General features: G+C 62.2%; 2 protein-coding genes across 2 annotated transcripts; one reads left to right on the forward strand and one right to left on the reverse strand.

Annotated features, from left to right (window-relative positions):
* The first annotated feature begins 6,666 nt into the window (after positions 1–6,666).
* Positions 6,667–8,333, forward strand: LOC144929739 (uncharacterized). The gene is made up of 3 exons (XM_078850201.1): positions 6,667–6,750; positions 6,893–7,158; positions 7,338–8,333. Exons 2-3 carry the CDS (start codon positions 6,940–6,942, stop codon positions 7,686–7,688), a joined length of 570 nt encoding a protein of 189 aa, XP_078706327.1. The 5' UTR covers positions 6,667–6,750; positions 6,893–6,939; the 3' UTR covers positions 7,689–8,333.
* Positions 8,334–10,299: 1,966 nt separating this feature from the next.
* RPL18 (ribosomal protein L18) lies at positions 10,300–15,106 on the reverse strand. Its single transcript, XM_073322191.1, has 7 exons — positions 15,000–15,106; positions 13,798–13,884; positions 13,377–13,484; positions 12,916–13,014; positions 12,651–12,774; positions 10,925–10,994; positions 10,300–10,424 (listed from the first exon to the last, which is right to left on the reverse strand). The coding sequence occupies exons 1-7, from the start codon at positions 15,000–15,002 to the stop codon at positions 10,349–10,351; spliced, it is 567 nt and encodes a 188-aa protein (XP_073178292.1). The 5' UTR covers positions 15,003–15,106; the 3' UTR covers positions 10,300–10,348.
* Positions 15,107–15,390: the final 284 nt, after the last annotated feature.

Below are 15,390 nucleotides of genomic sequence, written 5' to 3' on the forward strand. Positions count from 1 at the left end.
CAGCCACGGAGGGGCAGTGGGATGAATAACTGATGATGGCTCATCTTCTGCCACCGCCCAAAGCTACTGACTGATGCATAATGTTGCTGCCCAATTCAGCTGGCGCAGTCCGTCAGTGTCCGATCACTTGGAGGAGAAATGGCTGGTAGGAGTCCTGTGTGATCTGGGGTGACCAAGAATGGATGCAAAGGCCTAGTTCCCTCAGTGCACTAGGATCAAGCAGCAGCAGGGCGGTTCCTTGTTCAGAAATCCAGGCCTGCATTCAGACAGTCCTGTGCCCCAAAAAGCTTTGTCTCGCTGCTTTCTTCCATGGCCACTGTGTCTCTGGCTAAGCCACCCCCATGACGTGTAAACAGATGGGGTCAGGAACGTTATCCTCATGTTGAAGAGGAGGCCTAGAGCGATCAATGTGACTTGGAGCTGCCTAGGTGCAGAGGCAGGAGTAGAAACCAAATGTCCTCTACCCTAGTTCCAGCATCCTGGGAAAACCCCTCTTCATCTCCCTGGGTTAGCTTTTTGTTGTTTTTGCACAGGCCTTGCCTTTTGGCACCATGCCTTGGGTGGTGGCTTCTGTCATTTCCCACTCTCATTACATACCATCAGCTTAATTGCTCCTTCTAGGTAACCCAACAGATTACACCCTTCAGCTTTATCATGATTCATGGTAACCATCAAGGCCCTCCCTCATAACATCGCGTGTGCACATGTGCATGTATTTTAATGCTGCAATATAAACAGACAGATGTTCTGAACGATTATCAGTGTTATTGTAGCGTTGGAGAGGCCGGGCAGAGCTCCCTGGTCCCAGCTTGTGAAAAGTCTTACACAATTTGAATGCAACTGCAGCTATCAAAGTAAACAAGCTGAGTCTATTTACTGCTGTTCTAGCCTCGGGGGTAGTTGAAAACGTGGTGTCCCCAGTGAGCTGTGTCTGAGAGATGGGGTAATGCCAGGGGAAATCACAGTGCCTGAGTTCGTTTCTTCGCCTCCGATTGTTCACGTTATTCTTATGTGTCTTAGAGGCTCTTGTCAGTAACCTAATGGAGGGTGGGACCCCACGGCTGCCCAGGGGCCGAGAGCGAGGCCACATTGGGCCAGGTGCTGCTCACACGCAGGGAAACCGTGCTGCCCTGTGCAGCTGGCAGGCTGAACGATTGTAAAGATGGGGAAACTGAGGCCCCGTGAGATCAGGGACGTGGCCAGAGTCACGCAGCTGGCCACAAGCAGAGCCAGGAGCCACGTGTCCTCAGCTGCAGCCTGAGCCTGATGTGTGGGGCGGCCCCCAGGGGAACCCCTCCACCCCCACACCCCTTCCATCCCCCCTCCTCTACCCAACCCCCCCACTCCTCTACCCAGCCCCACAGAAACCCCTCCACCCAACCCCCCCACTCCTCTACCCAGCCCCACGGAAACCCCTCCACCCCACACCCCTACCCAGCCTCACGGGAACCCCTCCACCACACCCCCTACTCCTCTACCCAGCCCCATGGGAACCCCTCCACCACACCCCCCACTCCTCTACCCAGCCCCATGGAAACCCCTCCACCCAACCCCCCCACTCCTCTACTCAGCCCCACAGGAACCCCTCCACCCCCACACCTCCTCCATCCCCCGCACTCCTCTACCCAGCCCCACAGGAAGCCCTCCAACCCCACACCCGCTCCACCCTCCCACACAACTTCTCTCCATCCCTACCTGTGTACATTTTGTCATCCCCCGGCCGCACTCCCCCTGGCTAGCTCTGCCCTGCTGCTGCTGGCTGGCACCGGGGCTGCCCCAGGCAAGGGGCCCATGGGCAAAGGAAGAACCAGACACTGGAGCTGCTCGGAGTGAAGGAGGGAGCCAGCACAGAGCCGTTGGGGGCCCCCCCAGGCCAAGCCCCTAGCCCTCCATCCCCAGCCGGGCTGTGTGCAGGGAGAACCCCCCGCAGAGGGAGCCCCCTCTCTTACCTGCCCTAGGGCGGGAGGCAGCACCTGGCTGGCTCAGCAGCTGTCGCAGTGATGCGGGGATCCCCTGGGTCTAAGGCATCGAGCCAGCGCCCTGAGCCCTGGGGCTGGGAACCGCCTACACAGCAACTGCGGGAGGCTGGCTCAGAGCACCCCATGGCACATGAATGAGAAACACCCTCCACCATGGGACAGAGCCACCCACCTCTGGGCTGGATCCGGAGTCACCCCTCACTGCACTGGGGGCAGAGAGGGCTGGGTTCTGATCTCAGCTCCCCGGGATCAATCCAGAGTCACCCTTGATCTCGGCTCCCCCGGGGTCAATCCGGAGTCACCCCTGACTGCACTGGGGGTAGGGAGGGCCGGCTTCTGATCTCAGCTCCCTGGGGTCAATCTCACCCCACATAAAGATCCAAACGAGTGATGCTGCCGAGCTCCAAGCCCGTCTCAAGAGCGCTGGCTTTGCTAACACTTCCTGCCCTCCCGCGCCCGTCACCTGCTACCAGGCCTGGCCGCCTGGCCCAGAGCCAGGAAAGCTGGGAGGAAAACACACCTTCTTAACGAGCTTGCTCAGCTGCTGGCAGCCCTGTGATTAGAGTAATAAGTGGGCAAGCGGCATCTCCCACCGGGATGCCTGGGTTCCCATTTGGAAGAGAAGCTGCCACCAGTGCACCTGTTAGAGCCAAATCTGCGGCGTTGCTAATTGGCAGGGTTTGGGGTGTTCTGCATAGAGCCCCGAGTGGCTGCAGTTCTGGGAAAACTCAGGAGAAAGTTGGCTCCCGTTGAACCCGCCGGGACTTTCGTGGGGGCCGGCGCCAAATTCTGGCCACAAAGGCACAAAAAGCTAAAGGTGGTGTAAACGGCGTGAGTGGATCAGAGAGAGTCATTGACACAGCTGTTTGGATAACTCCCAGCCTCCCTGCTCTAACCATCAGCCCCACTCCCCTCCCAGAGCTGGGAAGAGAACCCAAGAGTCCCGGCTCCCAGCCCCCCGCCAGGCAATGTCAGGATGCTCCCTGCACAGAAGCTAATGACAAAGCCCCAGACACTGCAAGCAGCTCCCAATTCCCTGGCAGATGCCTGGCCTCTGCCCCACACGGGCCTGAGCTCCGCAGGGCGTGAATTGCCCAGGGCAGCATTCCTGACAGCTGTAGGGGCAGAGCTGGGGAGGGGTCGGCAGCCAGGACTCCTGGGTTCCAGCCCCGTGTCTGAAAGGGGAGTGGTGTCTAGTGGTTAGAGCAGCGAGTGAGAGCTGGGAGCCAGGACTCCCGGGTTCTCTCCTGACTGGGAGGGGAGTGGGGGCTAGTGCTTAGAGTGGGGGGAGGGGCAGCGAGCCAGGACTCCTGGGTTCTCTCCCCAGCTCTGGCAGGGGAAGAGCTCTGCCCCCTTTGTCCTATCTCTCTCCCCTCCCTGCGATAAGATCCAGCTTCTGGCGGAAGTCAAGCTCCGCCCCGGGCTTCACACATGGCCGCCGCCATCTTTGTCCCTGGCAGATGCGCCCGCCCCCGTTGGGCCCGAATAGGGCAGGCTCAGATCAGCCGCCATCTTCGAGCCAGAGCGAGGCTGAGGGGCCAGACTGTTGCAGCCCAGCCCCCCTCCAGTGCTGCAGGTACCAGCCTTGGGGGCGGCCCTCGCTCCCGACCCGCAGCCCCCCCCCGTCTCTGCCGGTGCCCCTCACTCCCGACCCGCAGCCCCCCCCCCCCGCCGGCGCCCCTCGCTCCCGACCCGCAGCCCCCCCCCCGCCGGCGCCCCTCGCTCCCGACCCGCAGCCCCCCCCCGCCGGCGCCCCTCGCTCCCGACCCGCAGCCCCCCCCCCCCCCCGCCGGCGCCCCTCGCTCCCGACCCGCAGCCCCCCCCCGGCTCGGCCGGCGCCCCTCGCTCCCGACCCGCAGCCCCCCCCCCCCCCCGCCGGCGCCCCTCGCTCCCGACCCGCAGCCCCCCCCCCGCCGGCGCCCCTCGCTCCCGACCCGCAGCCCCCCCCCCCCCGCCGGCGCCCCTCGCTCCCGACCCGCAGCCCCCCCCCCCCGCCGGCGCCCCTCGCTCCCGACCCGCAGCCCCCCCCCCCGCCGGCGCCCCTCGCTCCCGACCCGCAGCCCCCCCCCCTGCCGGCGCCCCTCGCTCCCGACCCGCAGCCCCCCCGCCCGCCGGCTCGGCCGGCGCCCCTCACTCCCGACCGGCAGCCCCCCCCCGTCTCTGCCGGTGCCCCTCACTCCCGACCCACAATCGCCTCTCCACACTGGGCAGGAAAATGGACCTGGGAGTGGAACCCAGGAGTCCTGGTCTGTCTCGCCCCTGAGCGTCTCATCGTGATTGTACCCTCCTGACGCCCCCTGGCAGAGAGGTCGGGGCGCATTATCCCCTCCTACAGAGAGGGAACCAGAGGCACAGAAACCCAGCGGATGCTCCTTTTCCAGGGGCTGTTCCAGGGCAGGCAACAGAAGTTGGGTTCCTCAGGCCCTGGACCAGAGCCCCCTAACACCCACCCGGAGCCCCTGAAGAATTGGCTCCGTGAGCTGGCAGCAGTAGTAGGTTGTTATCCTGCTCCAGCTGGGATGGCTGCAAAGGGAAGGTGGGGAGAGGTAGGAGGGATTGTGGGTAAATTCAGGGCTGGAGGAATGGGGGAATAGCAGCGCCCTCAGCCGGGGACAGGGATCTCTGGTCTATTGAATCACAAAAGATCAGGGTTGTAAGAGGCCTCAGGAGGTTCTAGTCCAACCCCCTGCTCAAAGCAGGACCAACCCCAACTAAATCATCCCAACCAGGGCTTTGTCAAGCTGGGCCTTAAAAACCGCGAAGGAAGGAGATTCCACCACCTCCCTCGGAAACCCATTCCAGTGCTTCACCACCCTCCTAGTGAAATAGGTTTCCCTAATATCCAACCTAAACCTCCCCCACTGCAACCTGAGACCATCGTTCCTTGTTCTGTCATCTGCCACCACTGAGAACAGCCGAGCTCCATCCTCTTTGGAGCCCCCCTTCAGGGAGTTGAAGGCTTCAAGCAAATTCCCCCTCGCTCTTCTCTGCTGCAGACTAAATAACCCCAGTTCCCTCAGCCTCTCCTCGTAAGTCATGTGCCCCAGACCCCTGATCATTTTCGTTGCCCTCCGCTGGACTGTCTCCAATTTGTCCACATCCCTTCTGTAGTGGGGTCCCAAAACTGGATGTGGCCTCACCAATGCCGAATAGGGGGAATAATCACGTCCCTCGATCTGCTGGCAATGCTCCTACTAATACAGCCCAATATGCCGTTGGCCTTCTTGGCAACAAGGGCATGCTGCTGACTCATATCCAGCTTCTCGTCCACTATAACCCCTAGGTCCTTTTCTGTAGAACGGCTGCCAAGCTCTTCGGTCCCTAGTCTGTAGCGGTGGATGGGATTCTTCCGTCCTAAGTGTAGGACTCTGCACTTGTCCTCGCTGAACCTCATCAGATTTCTTTTGGACCAATCTTCTAATTTGTCTAGGTCCCTCTGTATCCTATCCCTACCCTCCAGCCTATCTACCTCTCCCCTCAGTGTTACCCACGAACTTGCTGAGGGTGCAATTCATCCCATCATCCAGATCATCAATAAAGATGTTGAACAAAACCAGCCCCAAAACTGACCCCCTGGGGCACTCCGCTTGATACCAGCTGCCAACTAGACATTGAGCCGTTGATTACTACCTGTTGAGCCGGACGATCCAGCCAGGTTTCTATCCACCTTATCGTCCATTCATCCAGCCCATACTTCTTTAACTTGCTGGCAAGAATACTGTGTGAGACCACATCAAAAGCTTTGTTAAAGTCAAGATGTATCACGTCCACTGCTTTCCCCATATCCACAGAGCCAGTTATCTCAGCATAGAAGGCAATCAGGTTGGTCAGGCATGACTTGCCCTTGGTGAATCTATCCCCCATTGCCCCCAATTTCTCCAGGAGTATCATGAACCCAGCCATGTTGTCCCCGGCGTTCTTTCAACCCAAAGTTCTTGGTAACTTTTCCTCTGTGCAAGGTGGTGTCAGGGGAGACGCGGCCGATCGATGGCTGGCACAAACAGGACAACACAAGAGTGCTTTCACTTAAAGCTAAACTTTACTTAGTGTCAGGCACTTACACAACAGGTTAGTGAAACACCCTCAACCCTTGATAATTACCGAAGCTGAGTGTGGCCCTCGAGTGGCGCTGTGACAGGCTTCCGCCGGCCAAACTTCTGTCTGGACCCTGAGATGCGTCCAGAGGGAGTGTCCCTGAAGAAACTCCCCCGAACAAACTTTCCCCCCTTATTTACACGTTAGTAATACGATGACAAACTCAGACTTTCCCCCCTTATTTACACGTTACTAATACGATGACATGTCACTTAAAGAACACTTGCTAAGCGAGCAATTTTTAAAGGTCAGGCAAGAGGTTTCCTTCTGATCATTAATTTAACCAAATGTGGTTTTAGCATGAATGTGCCTCGATGCCCTGATAGATCCATTCCTATTTTTCTAAAATACACATATCAGCGATTTCCATGTTCGTAGCAGGACCCCGGAACCTGCTCCCCTCCTGCCTTGGTTAAGCGAAGGCCGCTGCGTGGCCTCTCTATGGGCAGCTGACGAGGCTGCTGTTAGCAGCAAACGTTAGTGATTCAGGCACTTTACTGGTTTGCCAAGATCTCCCCGTACAGCCTCTCTGGCGCCCACTACGGGCCGGAACATGAAGTGCGGGATGAGGCGCCTGGCAGAGCTCGGCGAGGCGCCCAGAGGAGCCTGCTGGAGCCCCAAAGAAGGAGAATCCGTCCGGGCTGCTGGCTGCCAGGAGAGACACCTGAGGACAAAGGTACCATCCCGCAGAGGGGCAGGACTCCTGGGTTCTCTCCCTGGCTCTGGGAGAGGAGTGGGGTCTGGTGGTTAGAGCAGGGAGCTGGGAGCCAGGACTCCTGGGTTCTCTCCCCCAGTGACCCCACGCCCTGTCCCTGCAGTGGAAGGCCCGTCTGGCATTGGGGACCTGGTTCTGGCAGCCGAGCTGATGGAGGTGACGGGAGCATCCCCCTGCTATGCCCAGCACTGGGGCGGGACCCAGCCGGCCATGCAGCACGACCAGGCGGCCTACGGCATCCCACAGGAGCCGGCCGCACTGGGCCGCATGGTGCGGGAGCTGCAGGAGATGGTGCATCGGCAGAGCCAGCTGCTGCAGAGCTCGCAGGAGGCCCTGGCTGCCAGCCAGGAGCACTGCCAGGAGCTGCAGGTGAGGGGTGAGGCAGTAGGGGGCACTGTGCTGCAAGGAGGGGGCAGGGGGATCATTGCGGGGAGCACCCTTCCCGTACCCCATCCCAGAGTCAGCTGTATCCCAGCGCTGGGCGAGGGGGTCCCGGATACCCAGCCCCACCCCAGAGTCAGCTGCATCTCCGGCTCTGCGTGCCGCAGGAGAGGTCGGAGAGCGAGTGCTGGGTGCTGGCGTCGGAGCTGGGCCAACGGATCGCGGCGCTGGAGGCGGAGAACCGGAACCTGCGGTGCGAGCGGGACCAGCTGGAGAGCCGGACACGGGGGCTGCGGGAGGAGCTGGAGTGGAGCCGCAGCTCGATGCTGCACGTCGGCCAGAAGCTGAAGGAGCAGGGGGGCCGGGCTGGGCCTGCCTGGCCAGCGTCCAGGACGACAGCAAGTGGCTGCGGTTCTACACTGGCTTCGGCAGCGCCCAGCGCCTGGCCGCATTCCTGGCCTTCCTGTCTGAGGGGGAGCCGCAGCGGGGGGCCGAACCGGGCCCCTCCAGCGCCCTGAGCCCCAGCTCTTCCTGGTGCTGGTGCGGCTGGGGCTGCTCCTGCAGGATCTGGCCTTTCGCTTCCAGCTCTCCGAGGCCACCGTCTCCCGCTACTGGCTCAGCTGGACCCAGCTCATGGAGACCGGGCTGGCCCAGGTGAGCCCCCCCAGGGGGCCAGCCCCCCCAGAGGGAAAAGGCCCCGTACCTCATTCCCGGCCCCCGAGCCAGTCAGTCCCTGCCCTGGGACCAGATGGGAGCTGGCGCCCCCTAGAGGGGAGCAGGGGAGAACCCCCCTATCCCTACCTGGGTATCTGCATGCGGAATAGTGGAGGGACTGGTCCACCCCTCACATGGAGAGGAGGCGTGGCTTGGAGGGGTAGTCCCACCCCCCCAAGGGGCAGGGGTTGCCCAGAGGGATAGGTAGGCCCCCCAAATGGGGGGGAGGTGTGGTCCCCCCCACCTGGGAAGGGGGTGTGGCCTGGAGGGGCTGGTCCCCACACATGAGAATGGGGGTGGCACAGAGGGCCCCCCGCCCCCCAGGGCAGGGCCTGACACTCCCATCCCCCTCTCCCCAGGTGCCGGTGTGGTGCAGCCCGCGTGGAGCGCTTTGAGCCGCAGCGGGCGTCCCGGGTCGGGGGCGTCCCGTGGGTGGTGCTGGACTGCGCCCAGCTCCGCTTCGAGGGCTGGGGCCGGCAGCTCTATGCCCTGCAGGGCTGTGCCCTGGCCGCCCCCAGTGGCTTCCTGGCCTTCTGCTGCAGTGCCGCCCTGCCGGGCGGGGAGGGGGGGAACAGGGCCGGGGTTGCCCCCCTTCCTGTGGGACGGCCCGTGGCCCTCAGCGCCCAGCAGGGGGAGGCCTGCCTGCAGGTGCTCAGCCTGGCCAGCCTGGCTGACAAGGCCCTGTGCTTCCGCTTCCTGCACGGGGTCCAGCCGGGGCGGGCCTGGGCCATCTGCTGCTACCTGGCCTGCCTGCTACATGAGCCCATGGGGCTGGCATAGGTGAGGGAGGTGGGGCTTTGGGGATTCCCCCCTTCCCCAGTGGCTGGCAGGTGTAGGGCTGTGATAGGGGCCTGGATTCTCCCCCCCACGCCAGTGGCTGGTGGGGAGATCTGGGGGTGCAGCACCTGAGGAGGCTCACTGGGGGTGGGCAGGGGGTCCTGCTCACAGCTGTAGCTGATCTGCGTGGCAGCCTGGATAGAGCATTTGGCCCCACGGTGCCCCCTCCTGGGGGTGTCTCTGCACAGGAAGGGGGCTATGGTTGGCGGAGGGATGAATCCTGCTCCTAGGAGGAAGGAGACTGGTCACATTTGGCCTCTGTGGGCCCGAGCCCTGGGAGGGGCCAAGCCCCCCATTGATTCCAGCCCATGAAGGCAGGGCGATGGGATGGTAACTGGGTACTGGAAGCAGCTGGAGCTGTATCATTCCCCCTTCCACACAGGCGAGGGTAAACTGAGGCACAGAAAGACCATGCTCCGCCAAGGATAGAACCCAGGAGTCCTAGCTCCCAGCCCGCCCCCAACCACTAGTCACACTCCCCTCCCAGTCAGGGGGAGGGCGGGGTTAGGGAGAAAGAGAAACTGGGAGCCGGGACTGCTGGGTTCTAGCATCACCTTTTCTGCCTCAGTTTCCGGCTTTGTTTTCTCCCCCTTCTGCCCAGCTGCTCCTGGCTCTAGCCGTTTTGAGGGGGTGGGGGGTAGCTGGGAAGGGGAGGCAATTCCCCACCTTTGCCAAACGGGGGGGGGGGGGGAGGCCTGCAGGGCCACAGCCCTGTTGTTCTCAATGCAGGTGGGTTCCTGGATTATTTGTACTACCCCCCCCCCCCGCCTTTTTGGTTGGAAATAAACCCTTTGTTCCTGGTAATGACTATGAGGAGAGATCCGTGAGCAAGGCACCCTCCAAAACCCGTCTGGGGCATGGACAGAGGGTATTGCAACCCAAGGTGAGCCCTCCCCCTCTCCCTGTGGGCACAGCCCTGCCCCACAGCCACAGCCTGCCATGGAGAAAGCCCTGGGCCCCTCACTCTGGGAGTGTTGGTTTAGCAGGGGGGGGATGACGACTCCTGGGAGTGGGCTCTAGGGAGTGAGAGCAGGGGTGGGGCAGGCTCTCCATGGCCTGTCCCCAGCTCTTCCCTGGGGTGGGAGGTTGGCTGAAGGGGCAGGGCACTGGCCACTCCCAGCATGAGTGACCCAATTGCTGGGCTCCCCTCTGCCCCACTGACTCAGAGACCCTATTCAGCAGGGGAGGGGGGGAATGACAGGGGGACACACTACTGCTCCATGTGGATAATGGGGCTCACCCTACACAGCCCCAAGGAGGAGCCAGGTCAGGGGGCAGCCCTTGGAGGGAGCCTGAGGCCCCCTGGAAGGGCAGGTGCCCCCAAAACCTACCCTTGCCACCATCACAGCTGCTGCCTGTGGGAGACTGACAGGAGCTAATACAGACCCCATTACAACCTGGGGCGGCTCAGGGGCTACATATCCAGGGACCCCTCGCCTGGTGCTGAGATGCAGTCCCTGTGGGGTGGGGCACGGGGACCGAGTATTCGGGGGCCCCTCGCCCCGCACTGGGACGTGGCCCTCTGGATAGTCAGGAGGAAGGGCACCGCCCCGGAAGCGAACAGAGCAGACACCAGCCCATGGTTCTGACCCCTTTATTGGACCCAGGCAGCTGCAGGCCGGCGCAGTTAGTTCTTGTAGCCCCGGCTGGCGCGGCGGCCCCGGGCCCGCTCGAACTTCCGCCCCTTGGAGCGCACGTAGGGCCTGTGGGGAGGGGAGAGAGGGGTTAGCGGGATGCCCACGGGTGCTGCTCCCCCAACCCAGCTTCCTCCCATGCCAGGGATTCCCCCCCTCTGCTCAGGCCCAGTTCACAGGCTGACCCCCACCTGCTCTCCAGGGGCGGAAGGCCCAGGGAGCACCCTACAGCGAGGTGCCCGCAGGAGCTGGACACAGCCAGTGACGGCTCCAGGGGCAGGTTGTTTTGAAACACGACCCAACACATTAGTGGGGCTGGTCACAGGGCTCTAGTGTCTCTGGGGGTCCTGGCCCCCAACCACCAGACCCCCACCCCACATAGCTAGGGACAGAACCCAGGAGGCCTGACCCCCACAAGACACAGGAACATGATCCACTCTGGGGATATCCTTCTATTACCTGAACTTCTCCCCACCCAGGGCTCATGCTCAGCCTAGCTGGGCCAGGCACCCCCAGGAAGCGGGACCCAGAGCAGTGGCTCAGTGGAGCGGGAGGGGGTTTGCACTCACTTGGTGTGACTGTGGGGGGTGCCGGGGGCCTTGCCAAAGTGCCGGTACACCTCGCGTCCCTTCCTGGGCCCTGGGGGGAGACAGTGTTACATCAACAGTGACAACCTCACATAGGGGTGCAGACCCCCCGGCTCAGAGACAGCGCAGGGAGGGCTTCTCCAGGCACCAGCCCACAGGGGCAGCCTGGGCCCTTTGCAGAGCTCCAGGGCCAGCAGCTCCATGTGCCAGGTGGTCAGGGCCCTGTTCTGCGCCAGGATCCCCCACACAGCTGTGCCCGAGGCTGGGCAGGGTATATCTCGACTTTAGTGAGGCTTTTGATACTGTCTTGCAGACCTTCTCATCAACAAACTAGGGAAATCCTGAGGTGGGGGCCTAACTGGTTGGAAAACCCTCCCCAGAGAGTAGTTATCAGTGGTTCAGTCAGGCTGGAAGGGCCTAACGAGTGGGGTCCTGCAGGGATCAGTTCTGGGTCCGGTTCTGTTCAGTTATCTTCATCAAGAATTTAAATAGCCTAGAGGGGAAACTTCTAAAGTTTGTGGACAATACCAAGCTGCTTCGGAGGATAGGATTAAAATTCAAAATGATCTGGACAAACGGGAGAAATGGTCTGAAGTAAACAGGATGAAATTCAATCAGGACAAATGCAAAGCGCTCCACTTAGGAAGGACCCATCAGTGGCACACATACAGAATGGGAAAGGACGGCCTCGGAAGGAGTACCGCGGAAAGGGATCTGGGGGTCAGAGTGGATCACAAGCTAAATATGAGTCAACACTAACGCTGTTGCAAAAACAGCAAACGTCTTTCTGGGCTGTATTAGCAGGAGTGTTGTGAGCAAGACACGAGAAGTGATTCTTGCGCTCTGCTCCATGCTGATTAGGTCTCAGCTGGAGCATGGTGTCCAGTTCTGGGCACCACATTCCAGGCAAGATGTGGAGAAACTGGAGAAAGTCCGGAGAAGAGCAACAAAAATAAAGGTCTAGAAAACATGAGCTGCGAGGGAAGATTGAAGCAATTGGGTTTAGTCTGGAGAAGAGAAGACAGAGGGGACGTGATAACAGTTTTCAAGTTCATAAAAGGTGGTTACAAGGAAGAGGGAGAGAAATTGTTCTCGTTAACCTCGGAGGACAGGACCAGAAGCAATGGGCTTAAATTGAAACAAGGGCGGTTTAGGTTGGACAGCAGGGAAAACTTCCCGTCAGTGGTTAAGCACTAGAATAAGTTGCCCAGGGAGGTTGTGGAATCTCCATCACTGGGGATTTTTAAGAGCAGGTCAGACAAACCCCTGTCAGGGATGGTCTAGATAATCCTTAGTCCTGCCATGCATGTAGGGGACTGGACTAGACGCCCTCTCGAGGTCCCTTCCAATTCTGTGTAGAGCCCTTCGGCTGGGGTGGCCAGCTCTGGGGTGGGGCGTGGGTGCTGGTCACAGAGAGACCCCTCGCCCAGTGCTGGGACGCGGCCCCCCCGGGGTGGGGCATGAGGGCTGGGTATACAGGGACCCCTCGCCCAGTGCTGGGACGTGGCCCCCCCGGGGTGGGGCAGGTCAATTTCAACAGCACTAACAGCGCTGGCCCCAATGCCCCCACCTTGTTCAAACTGGCTGCCCGGGGACAGCGCCCCCTGCTGAGTCCCATCCCTGCAGCCCAGCTGGCCCCAGCTGCCTGTTGCAGGTTGTGTGGGGCAGGGCCAGTGCCCGGCCCAGCAGAGGGCGTGGGGGGACTCACCTGAGAGCAGCACAGTGCCCTGGCCCTTGGGGGCTGCCATGGCTAGCTGGTCAAAGGTCATGATCTGACCCCCCGCCTTCAGGATGCGACTGCGGGCTCCTTGGGTCACCCGCAGGGCACAGACCTGCCAGGAGAGATGGGTCAGTGACGGCCCCGGTGCTGCCCCCCCCCCACTAGCCCCCACTCCCCTCCAGAGCCCGGAGAGAACCCAGGAGTCCTGGCTCCCAACCCGTTGGGGTGGGGACCCCGCAGCACCCGGCTTCACCTTCAGCTTAGGGATGTTGTGGATGCGGATGTCGTCGGTGATGGTTCCCACCACCACGGCCGTCTTGTTATCCCGCCCTGGGAGCTTCATCTTGCGGATCTGGGGGAGGAAGGGGACAGAGGATCAGTGAGATCCCCCGACTCTGGGCAGCGCAGCACCCCAGAACATGGCCCTCCCAGGACACGCTGTCAGTGTCTCCAGGGTACAGGGACACAGGCAGGAGGAGAACCCATGAGTCCACGTGTCAAGTCAAATGGAACAGCACAGGGGCACTGCGGGTCGGGCAGAGCTGGGGCGTGGCCCCAGGGCTGGGATGAGGGGCCCGAGGAGAGCCCAGGGCTGGGCGAGCAGGTGGCTGTGGGGCACAGGTAGGGCTGGTCTAGCGGGGGCTGTGGGTAGGGTTGAGGGGCACAGGTAGGGCCGGGCGAGCAGGGGCCGTGGGTCCCCCCGTCCCCACTTACCATGCGGGAGAGGGCGAGTGGCGGGCGGTTGGTGCGGCTCATGAAGAGGCGTTTCAGGACGACCTTGTTGAAGCGGGAGCTGGTGCGGCGCGCCAGGAAGCGGTACAGCTGGGGGGGACACGGCCATCAGGGGGAGCCCTTGCCGCCCCCCCCCAATGGACACCATGGGGAAACTGAGGCAGTGACAGGCTCTCCTGGCTGTGCTTACACAGGTCACGTTAGACAGCAGCAGCCAGTCCCAGAACCCAGGTGTCCTGCCTCTCAGGAGTCCTCACTCCCAGCCCCTCCCCTGCAGAACTGGGGATAGAACCCAGGAGTCCTCACTCCCAGCTCCTCCCCCCACTAGCCCCCACTCCCCTCCCTGAGCTGTGGAGAGAACCCAGGTGTCCTGGCCCCCTGCAGACCCCCAGGGGGGCGTTACCTTGACCAGCAGGCGCAGGTAGATATCCTGGCTCTTGGGCTCCGTGCGGCGAACCTTGCGGTCCTTGTTGTGTCGGATATCGACACCCTGGGGGGGACAGACGCTGTCAGGGCCCCTGCCTCGGTGTCCTCCCCGCCGGACACCCCAAGCTATGGGTCTGAGGCGTGCCCTGACTCTCCCACACACCTAGTACCCCGTAAGTCACCCCATCCCCTGCTGCTGCTACCCCAATGGCCACGGCTCCCAGGCAAATTAGAACCCCCTGCACCCAGGGTGTGCACAGCAGCCCCCCCATAGCCCGTCTCCCCAAGCTCCTCATGCCCCCCCCAATCCCCAGGTCCTCCCCTCCTCACCCTGCCCCTTACAGGGTTACCCTCAAACAGCCCACCCACCTGTGCCACCCCCTTCTCAGACCACATACCCCACAGTACCCCCCACCAGCGTGCCCTCACCATTACATGTCACCCCTGCCCTCAATCTCTGGGTGCTCTGTATCCTTCCCCACTGGGTGCCCTGCTCCCACACTGGGTGCTCCCCCCCACACCCAGTAACCCTCATGCCTTCTGCTCCACGGGTCCCCCAACCCCCACTTGGTGCCCCACGTCCCTCATCTCCCCTTATGGGGTGCCTCCCTTCCCAGCCTCTGCACAGGGTGCCCCCCACCCCTGCTAGGTGCCCTGCAGACCCTCCTCCACCCCCCCCCCCCCACTGGGAGCCCCCCACCCGTGCTGGCTGCCCCACATATCCTCCTCCACCCCCCAATCATAGAACAGAATATCAGGCTTGGAAGGGACCTCGGGAGGTCTCTAGTCCAACCCCCTGCTCAAAGCAGGACCGATCCCCAATTTTTGCCCCATATCCCTAAATGGCTCCCTCAAGGATTGAACTCACAACCCTGGGTTTAGCAGGCCAATGCTCAAACCACTGAGCTATCCCTCCCCCCCCCCACTGAGTGCCCCCCGTCTCCCTCCCCGCACAGGGTACCCCCCCATCTCACATGCCCCCCCAGCCAGGAGCCCCCCCAGCTTTCTGCCCCCCGGCATGTGCGCGGGGAGGCCCCGCCGACGGAGGCCCCCCCCCCGTCCATTCAGGGCGATCCGGCCCTCCGGGGCCCCGCCTCAGCCCCCCGCAGGCCCAGGCCCGGGCTCGGCGCCCCCCTCCCGGCGGATGGCAGCGGATTCCCCCGCGGCCCCGGGTCTTACCATGACGGCGTCAGCGGCGGCTCGGCCCGGGAAGGAAGGAGGCGGGGCTGCGCGGGGGCTGATGGGAGCGGGCGCTCCACTCTATGGCAGCGCGGCGGCAGGCAGAGCCCCACCGCGGCCAGACGTGCGACGCTCCGGCCGGCGGGCTCAATGGTGCTGGAGGACTCCGAGTTATGAGAGAGCAGCTGATAGAGTTTATGGAGTCCAGCCCGCGGGTCGGGTCGGGTCGGGTCGGGTGAGGGAGGAGGAGTTCTCACAGAGATGGGGGCTAGACTAGGCAGGGGAGACTGGAGCAGAACAGAATTGGCTACTGGAGTTAACTGGAGCACAATATAACATGGTCACTGGACTGGAATAGAGCAGAACGGATCCGAATTTGGTGACTGGACAG

Source organism: Lepidochelys kempii, chromosome 23, assembly GCF_965140285.1.
Source record: "Lepidochelys kempii isolate rLepKem1 chromosome 23, rLepKem1.hap1, whole genome shotgun sequence".
Classification (NCBI taxonomy): Eukaryota; Metazoa; Chordata; order Testudines; family Cheloniidae; genus Lepidochelys; species Lepidochelys kempii.